At 38.9% G+C, this 18,128-nt stretch overlaps 1 protein-coding gene across 1 annotated transcript in view; it reads right to left on the reverse strand.

Moving 5' to 3' along the window:
* Window positions 1-18,128, reverse strand: part of LOC142311865 (cholesterol transporter ABCA5-like) — a 310,836-nt gene that overhangs the window by 96,076 nt on the left and 196,632 nt on the right. Inside the window, exons 20-23 of the mRNA XM_075350670.1 lie at window positions 13,612-13,778; window positions 13,240-13,367; window positions 12,881-13,018; window positions 12,177-12,287 (exon numbers count right to left, since the gene is read on the reverse strand). Of these exons, the coding sequence (XP_075206785.1) occupies window positions 12,177-12,287; window positions 12,881-13,018; window positions 13,240-13,367; window positions 13,612-13,778 (544 nt within the window). The remainder of the gene's footprint in view (window positions 1-12,176; window positions 12,288-12,880; window positions 13,019-13,239; window positions 13,368-13,611; window positions 13,779-18,128) is intronic.

The following is an 18,128-nucleotide window of genomic DNA, read 5'->3' on the forward strand; positions in this document are numbered from 1 at the left end:
ATGTATTTCTCGTTCTTCATGTTGGCGGGTGAAATACAAATTATGTGCATTATTACTCATATAAGACACAAAATTCTCTACTTCTGCAGCTGATCCCCGCCATACAATCAGTATATCATCTATATACCGAAGGTATATAGCGATATCTGATGAGAAAGGGTTAGAATGATTAAAAATAAATTGTTCCTCCCACCAAAACATGAAAATCCTGGCTAAAGATGGTGAAAACCGAGAGCCTATGGAACATCCCTGCAGTTGAACATACCGGTTATTGAGGAAGGTAAAATAATTATTTTTTAGCAAAAAACTAGTCACCTTCACCTCCAAAATAAACTCCTGTAAATCCGATGTGTAGCCAGAGTACCATTCGAGCTGATCCTTCAGGGCCAGAATCGCTAAGTAGGTGGGAATCGACGTGTAAAAACTCTGTACGTCACATGTCAGCCAGCTAAAACCTTCTTTCCACTGCATGTCAGACATAATATTCAACACATGTTTTCCATCCAATACATAACCAGGAGATGCCTTTGCAAGAGCCTGTAAATGGTCATCCAACCATTCTGATATATGTTCTGTAACCGACCCAATGCACAAGATTATGGGTCTGAATGGTGATGGAAACAAATCCTTATGAGATTTAGGAAGAGCGTGTAGCAGTGGTGTCAGTGGACATGAGGGGTTAAAGTATTCTGTTTCACATTAATCAGACCCAAATGCAAGCCCTCATCTGTCAATTTCTCCAGGGCATTTTTTATTTCTTTTGTGGGGTCATAATCTATGCTTTTATAGGTGTCACTATCTCTAAGCATATTTAATACTTCCCTCTCATAAAGTCCAACATCCAGCACTACTACTGCTCCCCCTTATCCGAATTTTTTATAATAACATTTGGATTATTTTGTAAGGATTTTATAGCATCTTTCTCATTTTTAGACAGATTTTGAGCCATAGGCTTCTTCTGGTTATATACAGTTAGGTCCAGAAATATTTGGACAGTGACACAAGTTTTGTTATTTTAGCTGTTTACAAAAACATGTTCAGAAATACAATTATATATATAATATGCGCTGAAAGTGCACACTCCCAGCTGCAATATGAGAGTTTTCACATCCAAATCGGAGAAAGGGTTTAGGAATCATAGCTCTGTAATGCATAGCCTCCTCTTTTTCAAGGGACCAAAAGTAATTGGACAAGGGACTCTAAGGGCTGCAATTAACTCTGAAGGCGTCTCCCTCGTTAACCTGTAATCAATGAAGTAGCTAAAACGTCTGGGGTTGATTACAGGTGTGTGGTTTTGCATTTGGAAGGTGTTGCTGTGACCAGACAACATGCGGTCGAAGGAACTCTCAATTGAGGTGAAGCAGAACATCCTGAGGCTGAAAAAAAAGAAAAAATCCATCACAGAGATAGCAGACATGCTTGGAGTAGCAAAATCAACAGTCGGGTACATTCTGAGAAAAAAGGAATTGACTGGTGAGCTTGGGAACTCAAAAAGGCCTGGGCGTCCACGGATGACAACAGTGGTAGATGATCGCCACATACTTTCTCTGGTGAAGAAGAACCCGTTCACAACATCAACTGAAGTCCAGAACACTCTCAGTGAAGTAGGTGTATCTGTCTCTAAGTCAACAGTAAAGAGAAGACTCCATGAAAGTAAATACAAAGGGTTCACATCTAGATGCAAACCATTCATCAATTCCAAAAATAGACAGGCCAGAGTTAAATTTGCTGAAAAACACCTCATGAAGCCAGCTCAGTTCTGGAAAAGTATTCTATGGACAGATGAGACAAAGATCAACCTGTACCAGAATGATGGGAAGAAAAAAGTTTGGAGAAGAAAGGGAACGGCACATGATCCAAGGCACACCACATCCTCTGTAAAACATGGTGGAGGCAACGTGATGGCATGGGCATGCATGGCTTTCAATGGCACTGGGTCACTTGTGTTTATTGATGACATAACAGCAGACAAGAGTAGCCGGATGAATTCTGAAGTGTACCGGGATATACTTTCAGCCCACATTCAGCCAAATGCCGCAAAGTTGATCGGACGGCGCTTCATAGTACAGATGGACAATGACCCCAAGCATACAGCCAAAGCTACCCAGGAGTTCATGAGTGCAAAAAAGTGGAACATTCTGCAATGTCCAAGTCAATCACCAGATCTTAACCCAATTGAGCATGCATTTCACTTGCTCAAATCCAGACTTAAGACGGAAAGACCCACAAACAAGCAAGACCTGAAGGCTGCGGCTGTAAAGGCCTGGCAAAGCATTAAGAAGGAGGAAACCCAGCGTTTGGTGATGTCCATGGGTTCCAGACTTAAGGCAGTGATTGCCTCCAAAGGATTCGCAACAAAATATTGAAAATAAAAAATTTTTGTTTGGGTTTGGTTTATTTGTCCAATTACTTTTGACCTCCTAAAATGTGGAGTGTTTGTAAAGAAATGTGCACAATTCCTACAATTTCTATCAGATATTTTTGTTCAAACCTTCAAATTAAACGTTACAATCTGCACTTGAATTCTGTTGTAGAGGTTTCATTTCAAATCCAATGTGGTGGCATGCACAGCCCAACTCGCGAAAATTGTGTCACTGTCCAAATATTTCTGGACCTAACTGTATCTCAGTAAGCTCCTTCTCCACCATATTCTGAAAATCAGTCATCTGTTCAGATCTGGAAGGAATCGGGTAAAAATTTGGATTCGGAATTTTTTTCTGAAAAACCGCATTGTCTGTACCAATAAGTTTACATACATCCATTCAGAGATCCCGCAAGTCCTGTAATTCCAGCTGTTCTTGGAACGAAGATGGTGAAAAAAACGCATCAGGCTGATCAATCTTCTCTACTACCGCTTCTTGGTCATTAAAAAAGTGTTTTTTAACCGTCAGCTTCCGAATGAATTTGTTTACATCGAGGATGGTTTCAAAAAGATTAAACCTAGTATTTGGTACAAAATTCAACCCTCTTTCCAAAACTCTAATCTCATTTTCACCCAGAACACATGCTGACATGTTTATTACGGAAAATAATTCCTCCTTATTCACTTTTTCCTCCCCCTCGTGTAGTGTCCATGCTGGTAGCCGTTTCCTTCTATGCTTGCGGCCGGCTCTCCTTGTTTTTTTCTTCGTTTTTTCTGAAAACCTTGCTGGTTTTTTGAACCCATGGAGGTAGATGGATTCTCTACATTAACATCAGATGTGTCCGTATTATACTTAGTGGATTCTATATCAGTGGATTCAAGGTCCATTGAAGAAAAACTCACTCTATTCTGATTGTTCTTACTTTTATTTCTCAGGATAGATTTTGGACCATTTCGAGGGTATTTCCTAAAGTTGTACCAATTGTATACCCTATTCCCTTCGTAGTCTCTGGTATCCCTGATAAACTTTTTTTCTTTAAAAGCTGTGATCGTGTCCTCCAGAGTTGCGATTTTTGTATTCATCTGTTCCTTCATGGTTTTGTACGATTCCAGATTATTATACTGAACCAGCGAGGTCTCCACTTCTTTCACCTTGCCTTCCAAATCCAATAATTTGCACTGCTCCTGTTCAATGATGAGCTGTATAAGTCTCTTTGAGCAATCTGACAAAATCAAGTTCCATTTCGTAACAAACTCTTGATTAAACTCCGTGGTGGGTCTCTTATTCAGGCGTAATCCCCTAGGGATCATATCTTTTTTTAGATAATTACTTAGTGACTCCCCTAAAGAAACCACTAAAATGCCATATGTCTATAAAACTTCATTTTATTAAATCATTTAAAATTCATGACAGTATATGTTTGGCAATAAATTAGGGCAGTAGAAATCGCAAGTGCGAACCCCTCCTAACTCAGAAGGGGTGAATGCGGGCACACAAAGACATACATGCAGGTCAATTACCAGCATACATAATATTTGTATAGCTAAGTGGTGAAATATATGGGAAGAATTACAACAAGAGTATTTAAAGTTGTTTTTACCCACACAAAGATAAGCCTGTAAAGTCTTATTATCCCACCACGTGCGTATCCTGGCCGACATGATTTTTTCTAGGTCCCACATGAGTTTATTCAGTTCCATGTGTGTCTCCAACGGAATATCCATCCTATTTGTGGAGAAAATTTTTGCTGCTTTTCCCATTCTCCTCTGGTTATTAATATTAAAAAAGTCATCATGTGTATGATCATTATTAACAGCAGTCTCCATTATTCAACAGTTTTCTTTCTTTATATGGATTGTATCAAATCTTCACTTTTTAAAAGTTGTTACTCATACTTCCATATTGAGAAAAAAATATATATATAAATGAGTAGGGAGCTTCATTCGGACAACGGTAGCCCACAGCTCTTAAACAAAACAAAGAATTTGTCCGGCTCACCTGCTCATCAAGGAAACTGCTCATCCAAGACCGTGGAAGGAAAGGAAGGTGGCAAGGCTTGGTATAGCAAAATAAAAAATCCAGCAATCCAGTCCACGGAAGATTTCTTTCTTAAAATTTCAAAATTTTATTCATAAATTCATATTAAAAAAGTCCATGACAGGGTCAAACATGCCCAAAAATGAGGACGCGTTTCGAACGTACAAGTTCTTAATCTGTCTCTAACCCTTCTGAGAAAATGGACTCATTAAAAAGGGGCTGAGACCCGGACATGAGATCACAAACCAGAGGGAAAAAAAAAAAAAAGTGCAGCAAAAAACCTCCATTAACCCCATATAATCAGCACATTGGAACACACTTAGTTTTTATAACAAGAAAAAACATCTTATCATAGCAAAAAGCTATATGAAACCCAACATTTCAAATTCAAATTTCCCAATAAACTACAAAAAACATTAATGCATATAATTAAATCAATAAGCATATAACACATCATTTTTTCTATTTAGACCCATAGGAGACCTAGTTCCCATTCCAAAAATCCACCTAATCTCCCTTTGGAGTAAAAGATGTTTCAAATCTCCCCCCCTTCTTAGGTAATCTTACTTTCTCTATTGCGTTTACTTTCATACTTTTCAGATCTCCCGCATGTACATCCAAAAAATGCTGGGAGACACCAGACAAACTTCTAGTTGTAACATTATTTGCGTCATACGCATGTTCTGAGATTCTCCTCCTCAGGGGGCGCGATGTACTCCCAACATATTGCAACCGACAGGCTACACAGGAGACCAAATATACCACGTAATCTGTGCTACAATTTATCATTGCATCTATCTCATAACTTTTTCCACTACTATAAGACGAAAAAGTTTTTGTGTTCCACATAAAACCACATAGTCCACATGATTTTCGTCCACACCTATACGATCCTTTTGTAGGCAACCAATTACCTGCAGCGTCCTCCACCCTGTTCACACAGGACTTGTTTGTATGATCACTAGGTGATGACATCGCATTCAATGCAACATTCCTTTTCGACACAAACTTGACCCCCCTTCAAGATCTTAAATAGGGTCTCATCCGTTGATAAAATTGGTAAATATTTCTTAATAACATGTACCACCTCATAATAGTCCTTACTGAACTTTGTGGAGAACACTACAGGCAAATTGTCATCTGATTATTTACTCACTTTTTTCATTTCCAAATATTGTGCTCTACTTTTCTGATTGGTTTTAATTTTTGCCCTTTCAAGATTATCCCGATGGTATCCTCTGGCCACAAATCTCTCATCAAATATATTACATTCCAATTTAAATCCCTCCTCGCTGGTACAACATCTTTTAGCCCGTATGTATTCTCCTGTCGGGATGTTCTCAATTACGTGCTTCGGATGACAGCTCCCTGCATGGAGCAATGCATTCCCTGCTGCAGGTTTCATATAGCTTTTTGCTATGATAAGATGTTTTTTCTTGTTATAAAATCTAAGTGTGTTCCAATGTGCTGATTATATGGGGTTAATGGAGGTTTTTTGCTGCACTTTTTTTTTTTTTTTCCTTTGGTTTGTGATCTCATGTCCGGGTCTCAGCCCCTTTTTAATGAGTCAATTTTCTCAGAAGGGTTAGAGACAGATTAAGAAAGTGTACGTTCGAAACGCGTCCTCATTTTTGGGCATGTTTGACCGTGTCATGGACTTTTTTAATATGAATTTATGAATAAAATTTTGACATTTTAAGAAAGAAATTTTCCGTGGACTGGATTGTTGGATTTTTTATTTTGTTATACCAAGCCTTGCCACCTTCCTTTCCTTGCACGGTCCTGGATGAGCAGTTTCCTTGATGAGCAGGTGAGCCGGACAAATTCTTTGTTTTGTATAGGAGATGACAGTAGCCGAGTCAAATCACAAAACAAAATGAGCGACAAATCCTTAAAACAAGGTAATGTAGGTAAACCTCAAAAAACTCATACTAAGTGTTTAGGTTCCTCAACTTCTCAAGTTGTAGAAACAAAAGGAACACATGTTAAAAAGGATGCAACAACTAATTCTTCCAATAATTTTGGAAAAATAAGTTATACAAAACCTACTGAACATACTCTTCTGATATCCAAAAATTCACAGGATTGTAAAGTCTCCACTATGGATACTACTCCAGCTGGTACCAATGCAAAAAGGAAAGGGCCAGTTAGCGATTCTGACTCACAAGACTCTCCTATTCATAGTCCAGATAAGACTCGACCTAGAATTGATATCTCTATAAACATGGATGAAATAAAACATTCTAATTCACCAAATACAGAAATAACAAGGATCAATTGCTCAGACCCTTACTTCAATGAGCTTATTAATGCATTCAACCACAATTTAATGCTAGCAATGAACAAACAAACTAAGGCTTTACAGGACATGGTACAACAATTAAATGGCAGAGTAAATGCAAACGAGGTCAAAATTGATCAGGTGGAAGAAAAAACAAACTCCCTGGAAAAATATCAACATGATCTAAAAAAAGACATTTATTACCTCCAACAGAAACTTTCAGACCTCGAAGACAGGAGTAGGAGGAATAATGTTAAACTTAGAGGTATACCTGAAAGTGTTCCATCTAATAAACTCTCAGACTATGTTAAGAATCTTCTTCTAAAGATTTTTTCATCTAAATCGGATCTGGAGTTGACAATTGACCGTATCCATCATTTGCCAAGACCATCTTTTATTGCTGAAGAAACCCCAAGAGATACTATTTTACGTCTGCATTTTTTTGGTACCAAAGAAAGATTTTTAAAATACATGAGAGAAAAGAAAACCCTTCCATCTCCCTATCATCTGATTAAAGTATTCAGTGATCTTTCCAAATACACAATGTCTCTTAGAAAGTCATTTTCATCTGTTACCAGCATACTAAGACAAAAAGGTATTGTTTATAGATGGGGCTTCCCTATAAAATTGTTAATTTATCAAAATGGAAAAACCATACCGATTTTCACCCCTGAAGAGGGCACGAAGTTTCTTTCTTCCTTAGGTAACAGAAGAAATAATGAACAACTCCATCATCAACCCGCTTGATTTCACAATTTAAAGTCACTTATGAATGGAGATATTAATTCCAATAATTGTTATGGAGACATTTATCTGAGTCTAACTAAAATCCTCATTTCCAACTTTGGAATTTCTAAAATCCTCATTTACCACGGATGGCTTCGGAAACTTTATTTTCCACAAACTTATTCCCCCCACGAAGAGCTTCCATTGTTAGTGGATACTTTCGAAGATCAGCTTGTTAGTTTAGTTTTTACTACTACTTATTAGATCTTTAGTTTCTCGACTGCGGATTATTTGAAAGATTTTGAAAGATATTAATCTAAGATTATAAGTTCTTTTCGTGTTCTTTGTACTTGTAAACTTTGTTATAATTCAATTACATAGTTTAAGGTCTTGTAGAGCAGCGATTTCTTAATATAGTAATTCTCTCTTACTCTTTGTTTCCAAGAATTTTATTATTAATCTTGCAATAAGGATATTAGCTATTTAGTTATTTCCTACTGTTTATTATAGGTATTCTTAACTTGTTGGGTTTTTTTTTTTTTTTCGTTTTTGTGTCCCTCTCATTATTTTAAGCAGGCTTGCATCTTATGGCTACAAATTTTTTGTCTTTTAATGTTAAAGGTTTAAATAGTCCAAGGAAAAGATTTGTCACGTGGAAGGAAACTAGAGATAACAAAGCAGAAGTTGTGTTTTTACAAGAGGTGAAATTTGCTAGATATTCTCATCTTAAAGTTCATAATAAAAATTTCCCACACATTTTTTCTACTCTAAACGAAAAAAAAAGAGCAGGGGTGTTAATTATGATTAAGAACACTATAACCTTTGATTTAATTGCGGAATACAAAGATACTGAAGGGAGATTTTTGATCGTAATTGCAAACTTGGATAATAGACCCCATACATTAGTTAATTTATATGCGCCAAATAAAGGGCAAATTAGTTTTTTAAATAAATGAATGTCCAAAATCCAAGAGGTCAGAAAGGGAGATCTCCTTATACTGGGTGATTTTAAATATTGTCCCATATGCTCACCTTGATTCCACAGCTCCAAATAGAGGAATTTACTCAACTTTAAAAAACTGGCTTTTTGCAAATTAACTTTATGATATTTTTCGTTGTTTGCATACTTCTTCTAAAGAATATACATTTTATTCAGAACCTCATAAAACCTTTTCCCGTATTGATTTAGCTGTTACAGATATTTTTTCTATTACGAAATTTAAACATTTTACAATAAATCATAAAACCTTTTCGGACCATTCCTCAATTATTTGCAAAGTAGATTTGGGGATCCCAACAAACATGGATTATATATGGAGATGCAATCCAACATTAATACATACTCCCCATTTAAAAGAAGAATTAGAAACCAACATAAAAAAATACTTTCAAGAAAACACATCTGAATCTATTTGTCCATTTGTCACATGGAATGCACATAAGGCAGTAATTAGAGGTCATTTAATTGAAATTTCAGCTAGAATTAAGAGACAGTGAAAAGAATTAATTAAGAATCTTCAAACACAATTAAAAGATCTTGAGGATTTACAACAAAGTTCTCCAACTCCCTCGCAAAGTATTCATCGTCAAATCCTTGGGATAAGAACAGAAATTAAAAACTCCCTTATCTCGGAGTATGATAAATATATAGGTGCAATCAAGGCAAACCATTATGCTTCGATTAATAAACCCACTAAATATATGTCCAGAAAACTGAAAGAAATTAGGATTCAAAACAGAATAAGAAAGATTAAGAAACAAAATGAGGAAGACTGTTTTCATCAAAAAGATATTGCAGCAGAATTTGGAAAATATTATAAAAATCTTTATAATCTTAATTCTGATCCACAAACTCCTCAGCCCACAAAAGAAGCTATTGATACCTTTCTTTCTAAAGTCAATCTCCCCTCAATCTCAGAAGACGAGTTATCTACTTTAAACTACCCATTTGTATTTGATGAGGTAATAAAAGTAATTAAACTGTTAAAAATTGGAAAATCCCCAGGTCCAAACGGTTTTACAAACAAATATTTTAAGGCCTTTCCCAACTTACTAACTCCACACCTAGTCAACATTTTTAAAAAAGCAACTTTAACAGGTCAATTCCCCAAGGAAATGCTCCAAGCCACTATAACTTTAATTCCTAAAACTAAGGAAGACTTAGAATTCGTTAAAAACTATAGACCTATCTCACTTATAAATTCTGATATTAAAATTTTATTCCAAAATTATCGCCAATAGACTAAAAAAGATTTTACCCAGACTAATTTCTAATGACCAGCTAGGTATCATTCAAGGTCGTCAAACATCTGATGGTACCCATAGAATAATCAATCTAATCAACATTAAGAACAATAAGAAGGATCCAACATTACTTATCACTCTAGTCAATTGGTTATATATGAAAACAGCATTACTTAAATTTGGCCTAAAAGATCAAATTTTAAATTCCATTCTTGCTCTATATTCTTGTCCCTCAGCAAAAGTATATGCAAATAAATTTTTATCCATGTCATTTAACTTAACTAATGGTAACCGTCAAGGATGTCCCTTATCTCCTTTACTATTCGCCCTAATCTTAGAACCCCTTGCTGAATATATCAGAGAAAATGCTAATATTGAAGGAATCCAATTAAAAAATAGTGAGTTTAAGATTTGCCTGTTCGCAGATGACATCATATTATCCCTATCAAATCCAGTAACTTCCATAACAGAAGTTCTGTATAGTTTAGATGAATTTGCAAGAATTTCTTTTTTTTAAAGTAAATATTACAAAATCAAATATTTTAGAATTTAATTTCAGTCATGGTATAACAGAGGAAATTAAAAGTCTAACAGATTTTAATTGGGCTACACATACAATCTCATATTTGGGAATTGAACTAACTAGGGATATAAAATCCATAATTAGCATTAATATGGAGAACCAAATTAAAATAATTCAGTCAGACTTAAAAAACTTAAAGTATGAACTCACTTGGTTTGGAAGAATATCCTTTATTAAATTGATGATTTTTCCAAAAATATTATACTATTTTAGAACTATTCCCCTTTTTATTCCAGAAAATTACTTAAGTAAGATTCAGTCTCTCATTAATACCTTTGTTTCAAATAAAAAAGAACAAGGGTAGCTAACTATATTCTAATGAAAAAGAAAAAAAGAGGAGGCTTAGGCTTACCTAATATTTACAGTTATTTCTATACTAATTTAATTAGACAAAGTCAAATTTGGTTTAAAGATAATCTTACTACTACATGGAAGGAGATTGAAACTGACTTACATAATAATATTCCTTTATATTCATTAATCATTCATAATCTAATGAATCCTCATCAACCTCTTCCTGAATCTCCCATTTTATGTGCAACTATCTTAACATGGAGAAAATTAGCTGCATTAAATCAAAAAAGTAATAAATATGAGCAAATAAAGAATATCCCCCTTACCTTTTTCAATTGGCTCCCAGAAGTCAAAACTCCAGAATTATGGAGGAACAGAAATCTTAAAAAAATTTTGGATTTACATGATGGGACTAATTTTATTTCTTTTCAAACTCTAAAAAAACAACATGATTTCCCAGATATTGATTTCTACAGCTATTTATCCATCAGAAAAATTATCTCCGCTTTACTAAAAGACAACCATTTATTAACTGAACAATCCTGTAATCTTATCTGTAATGCCAATAATAATATTATTTGGCAAACTAGATCTATATATGAAATATTCAACAAAGACATTCTCTTTGAAAAAAGGCCATTTATGATAAAATGGGAAAAAGAGTTAGAAAACACCTTTTCCTTGGAAAAATGGAATAGATGTATTGGAGATACATACTCCTCTAATATATGTTTAACACTTCGTGAAGCTTATTATAAATTGCTTTCTAGGTGGTACTTTACTCCTCATATGCTATCGCTCTTTTCAAGTAATAATTCCCATTTATGCTGGAGAGGATGTAATTTAAAGGGAGATATTCTTCACATATTTTGGTCTTGTCCCAAATTGAGATGTCTTTGGAGGGAGGTTAACATTTTAATAAATGAAATTCTTGGAAATAGTATCACTATTACACCTCAAATGGCTCTTCTTTCATTAGATTTAGATAGCATTACCAAAGACAAATACCTAGTTATTCACATTTTTTTAATTGTCAACATTCATATAGCGGCTAAATGGAAAAAGACAGATATACCATCTATTACAGAAATTAAAGAAACGATAATGCTTCATAATAATTATGAGAGAAGTTTCGCCACTTTTAATAATCGATAGCCAAAATACCAAAGAATTTGGGAAAGATGGAATAAACTAATGATAAATAACTCTATATAAACCTGTGTTGTTTGTTTTTTTGTTTTTTTCCCCCTTTCCCAGTTATATATTTAATAATTTACGTTTCTAAAATATCCTTGTGGTTATAATTAATCGATATGTTGTAATTTGGTGATTTCCATTCCAATGAGTAAAGAAGACAGATTAAAAGTTAATGTATTTTATTGTTGTAGTAGTTTAGTATGTAGTGGTTAATTTTAAAAGTAACATTCTATAACCTAGAATATTGACATGTGTGTTCTTTACTGAAATCAACAATGTATATTTTCATAACATGTCTGGTTATATGCATATTACTTTGTGTTAAATTAATAAAAAGATTTAAAAGAAATGAAAAATTTGGCCTGGTCGATAAGGTGAAAACAGGCAGTGGCATGAAGGGGTTAAATATGGATTGTAAAGGTAGGTGCCTGACACTGGCCGCCCTACTCACCTTGTTGTCACTGATGCTGCTCATGGCAAAGTGAGGGGAGAGACTGGCGGTGAACAGGACGTAGGTCACAATTATTATCACCTGTAATACACCGAAATGATGTAAGTTCTCCTAAAAAATAAGAAGATAAAGAAGAGTGAGTAACTATATACACCTTCGAGGCCTTTCTGGATTACTTAAATAGATCTACATTGAAATAAAAGGCAACTTTATAAATCATTTGAATTAAAAAATGTCTCCATGGCAACAGACTACCAACAAACACGTGTGTAGTCGGACGCTGCAGTGATATTACCCTCGCTTAGGTCTTATGAGTTTCTACTTAGTAATCGAAAAACAGCAGTACGAGACATATAGAAAATTGCATGATCAGACAACACAGGGATTGTTTGTAGTCTGTTACTATGGAGATACATAGATTCTCACAGAAGCTGTATGCTGAAAACGGTAAGACCTCTTTTCATACACGGTGTGCATTTTTAATTTTAGACGAGTTGGAGCATAGAAATAATAGATTACAAAAATATTGTTTTTAAAGGCTGACACCCCTCAATGCCATCACAAATCACAAAACTTATTGGAGTGATCATAGCTATAATAACTCAGCAATTCCCAGAGACTTATTGGAGTGATCATAGCTATAACCCAGCAATTCCCAGAGACTGATATTATCAATTCTATTTCACTTTCCACCAGTGACCTACGTTTAACAGGGGATTGTTCCACACGTTGATGAGGTTTGCAGACTGTGACATCTTGAGATAGGCATTGCTGATGATGTTCACAAGGACGGGTAAGATGTTATTCGCTTTGCTGTTTCCAATTATTTGAAACCTATAGCCCTAAAAAAGAAAAAAATAATAATGCAACGGTAAGAAACTCCGTAACACAAATGTTAACACAAACAGTTAACGTAACACAAACAGTTAAAAAGCTGCCACTAGGGGGGCGCTAACTGCCTGCGTATGTATACAGCTCCCATTGATTTCAATGCATGCACTGACCCCTATATAGCCATACTGGTAAGAAATCACCCATGGGTAACGTCAGGATAATGAATGACCTTTTCTCCAGGAGAAACCTCAATGGCTCCTCTGTATGTTTCAGTGTCTGGGTTGTACGGGCCATTCACCACATCAACCACAATGTTTTGTGCTTCCACGGCCGTAACAAAGTCTTCAATAGAAGAACCTGGGAGAGTGGCAGAAAATTAAGAAATGTAAAGACCCATTTGGCAAGTCATAGAAAATCCTATTCATCTGGTCTACGGGTCTAATGAAAATGAGTGACAGCCACGGAAGCTTCCACTGCCACGGAGAATCCACAACACCGGACACAAAATATCTACAAATCTGATCAGGAGTCCAGACAAGCTAATAACAACCGCAGTGTAACATATATAAAAATAAATAAAAATAAAATAAAAAACAGCTACCTGTGTTATTGTGGATCAGGAGGCTGGTGTAGTATCTGTGTAATCGATCTCCTGGTCTTGAGAAGTAAAGATTTGGGGAAAGTTCCACTGAATAAATGATAGGAACAACGGCCATAAATATTGTCAGCGAAATCAGTGGTAGAAGAAACAAGACCAAGATCAGTAATCTGGAAAATAGAGGAAAAATAAAATATATTTTATAAACTGTCGAGCTACGCTACCATTACATAGATAACATTATTGATCCTAAGTTACATCTTGTTATATACTTCAGAGTGGCACTCACTATTCTACTGGTGCAGTCACTGTGTAGATACATTACATTACTTATCCTGTACTGATCCTGAGTTACATCCTGTATTATACTCCAGAGCGGCACTCAGTATTCTGCTGGAGCAGTCACTGTGTATATATGTGGCGCCCTGGACAAGCCAGGACGTCACAAGCACAACACCAACACACCCCACACTCCCGGTCAGGCACACCAAAGTCAGACAAAAACCCTTGTTGCCTTCCTCCAGGGGCTGATGTCCACACCAGGGGGTGGGCCAGGTGGTTGGCCCCGCCCACCGAGGAGTTCACAGTCCTGGAGGCGGGAAAAGCAGGCAGATGAGTTGAGGAGTGAAGAGAGATTAGGTTTTGAAGTGAAAGTGGAAGGAGGAAAGTGGCAGTAGAGAAGCCTGAAGTTGGTCCGGGTGTGTGGCCCGGACGGAACAGCAAGGTTGGCAGACGGTGGTGACCGTCTGCAGGAGTGGCCTATTGAAGCTAACCGTAAGGACCGTAAACGGGCGGTGGCCCGGCGGTACCGGACCGGTACGCAAAGAGAAGCCAGCACCATCCGGCAGGGGCTTACGGACCCCGGCAAGGCTAGGAGTCGCCGTGAATTTGCCAAATTCGTTAGCGAAGGGAACCTCCTGGGTTTCCCAGCAGCCAAGTCCCGACAGAAGGCAACCGTCCAACCGAGAGAGGGAAACACAGTCACCGCTTAAGGCTAAAATTCCCAGGGACAGAGCCTGCGGGCAAAAGGGGCTCCGTCAGCCCATATCCAAGCTAGGGAGCGGGTTACCGGTGGGAACCCATTGGAACCGTACACGTTACACAGGTGCAGGGAAAGGCAGTCACCATCGACCTGCCAGGAGGAGAAACACCGCAGCCGTCTGTGGGACCCGTCCATCCAGCCGTGTGTTTTACCGAGAACTGTGTCCTCATCATTGGCTGAGTGAGTACCACCGTGCCGTGCGGCACAGCGCTGCCCCCGCGACCCTGCACCTCACCAGGCCCCGTAACCCGCCTGCCATCCACCCCTACCCCCATCACCGGGCCCCGGGACAACCAACCCCCTACCCACGGAGGGGAGAATTAACATCCAGGCTGCTCCCTGTCATCGCTCCCGGGATCCCCGTCCAGAGCAGCGGTGGTGTCACCAATATCACCACAACCGTGGGTGGCGTCACGGACAATAACCAATCCCCACAATCAATCCCCACCCTTTTCACTCACGGGCGAGGAACGCCACTCGAGTCCCCGGGATCCGGCCCACCGCTCGAGCCACCACCGAGCTGCAGCAGCCGGACCCGAGCAGTGGGAGAGCGCAGCGTCCCCTCCTCCGCCCGCGACACATACATTACTTATCCTGTAGTATTCCCTAGTTACATCTTGTATTATATGCCAGAGCTGCACTCACTATTCTGCTGGTGCAGTTGTGGCGCGCCTGAGGCTTCAGTGGCCACAGAGTATTGCACCCAAATTTGGGTGTAATGCTAAACCCGGTTCCTGAGGAGGTCAGTCCCATTTTCACCACTTACACACTCAAATGCCCCCCAGTTGTCCCTGTTCCCACTGGCAACTGGGCTAGGGTCGGCTAATAAAGGGGTTGCCAACAGAGTGGCATTTACAGGATGCCCTCAAATAGGGGCCCCAGTCCCACTAGCTTAGGACCTGGGAGGGGGGAGGTGCAGCCAGAAGGGGGAGTCAGGAGCCAACAGAACAGTTAGAGAGTTCTCCAGCAGGAGAAGAAAGGAGCAGACGTGTCTCATGGGTGCTGCTGTGGGAAGGAGGAAAAGAACACACGGTTGCCGTGGGGAGAGTGCATCTGCTCCCCTCGGAACCGGCACCATACAGGGCGGCAGAAAGCTAGGGAAGATCATACTTCACGTTGGTTTTCCAGAATCTGCCTGCACGGGGAAAGTTGCAAGCTCCTTGGCCACACAGCACCTTAAAACACAGTGCAAGAGAGGATCCGGGGCCTTGCATCAGGCCTGACCCCGGGGTTAAAATTTCCCCTCAAAACATAGCCTATGACGCTCTCGGGGTCCAGAAGTGTGAGTGTGCAAAATTTTGTGGCTGTAGCTGCGACGGTGCAGATGCCAATCCCGGACATACACATACATACATACACACATACATACATACATACACACACACATCAGCTTTATATATTATATATAAATAAAATAAATACTGGCTATTTACAAGACAAATCTATAAAGTATGCCCCCTCCACACTCCAGATCACTATTCCCACCCTCACACTGACCTGAGAGCTGGTCCTGCATCTCATGCCTCAGTCCATGTCCAACGTCCATAGGCCAGATCAGGCAGCGCCAGTGTGTAACCAAAACCTCAATGTCCCAAAGTCCAAGAAGATGAACCCACATCCTCCCTTCTCCCACCACCCAACCTAACACCTACATCCATATCTATACACAATATATCCAAAATATACAAAAACAACAAATAAAACAAAAATAAACAACATAACCATAACCAACAAAGCCCAAGTTTGGCTCCTGCAGCCTTACATCACTGTATACTGATCAAAACAAAAATCTATCATGTCAGCAGCAGCCCACCACCAGGAAAGGAGAGAAGTAGACTAGGGCACACTAAATAAAAGCCCAACCAGAGAAGAGCCGCCCTCCGCATGCCTCTCATACTCCAGAGAGCGCATCTTCACCAAGTCACAGAGTATGGTCCTAAACACATCATCCACTGGCATGACTTTATGTTGCGTTGATACTAAGCACCATGCGTTCCACATTTGATACCTAACCAGGGCCGCCACTAGGAATTTTAGGGCCCCATACTGGCAAAATTTTCGGTCCCCCTTGAGACTCTGTCCAGGCTCTACCCCAGCTCCACCTCCACCCCTAAAACCTTTCGCAGTCTCACTGCCACTCTTGGAAAAACATATACATATACACACACACAAACACACACACAGTCATGGCCAAAAATGTTAGCACACTTGAAGTTATTGCAGAAATTAAAGTATTTCCCTCAGAAAATTAATAATACACCCCCTACACCACCCTTCCCCATAAAACAACCCCTACACTGCCCCTCTCCATAATATACCCTCTACACCACCCCTCTCCATAATATCTCTCGCACACTGCCCCTAGGTATATCACCCCACACACACTGCCCCTCTATATAAATAATATATCTCCTCACAATGCCCCTCTGTTTATCTCTCCCACACACACTGATTTTGTGTATAATATCCACCCACACACTGCCCCTCTGTATAATATCCACCCACACACTGCCTCTCTGTATAATATCCACCAACACACTGCCCCTCTGTATAATATACCCCATACACACTGCTCCTCTGTATAATATCCCCTACACAATGCCCCTTTGTATAATATCCGCCCACAGACACTGCTCCTCTGTATAATACCCAACACACCGCCAATCTGCATAATATATCCCACACACCTCCTCTCTGTATAATATTGCTCCCACACACTGCTTTTCAGTATATCTCCCCACACACACATTGTCCCTCTGTATAATATCATTCCATACACTGCTCCTCTGTATAATATCTCCCACAAACACTGCCTCTCTGTATAATAACCCCCCACACACTGCTCCTCTCTATAATATCCCTCCACAATCTGCTCCTCTGTATACTACCTCCCCACACAGCTGGCTCTCTTTGTAATATCCCCCATACACATACTGCCCCTCTGTATAATATCCCCGACACACACACACACACACACACAAACTGCTCCTTGCAACACTTTGTTAAGAAATAAGTAGTGGGTACCACAGTATAATAAGTATAAATAAAGGGAGGGGGTGTTAACAAAAACTATGCAGCAAAAAATGAATTAGAACATGAGAGGAAAAAAGCTGCATAGTAAAAATGTGCACACCCAGCTATCTACATACATATTTGCCAATTGTGGATGTAACCATATCCCACAATGCACCGCTGCACTGTCAGTTGCACAGCCGCAGTTCGCGCCCACATCATAGACATGGTAACCAGGGACAACCATTCAAACTACGAAGACGATAGTTTCCTGTTAAGCCAGCTTTCGCAATGACAATTAACAAGGCACAAGGACAGACTCTATATTGAGTGGGTATGTATCTACCTCAATCAGCCTTTGGCCATGGGCAGCTATATGTTGCTTTCCCCAGAGTCAAGCAACGCTCCCATGTCAAAGTGACAGTTTTAGATACACCACTACAAGGACAGTTGTTACATGGTAGTG

This window comes from Anomaloglossus baeobatrachus, chromosome 5 (genome assembly GCF_048569485.1).
Source record: "Anomaloglossus baeobatrachus isolate aAnoBae1 chromosome 5, aAnoBae1.hap1, whole genome shotgun sequence".
NCBI classification, from domain to species: domain Eukaryota; kingdom Metazoa; phylum Chordata; class Amphibia; order Anura; family Aromobatidae; genus Anomaloglossus; species Anomaloglossus baeobatrachus.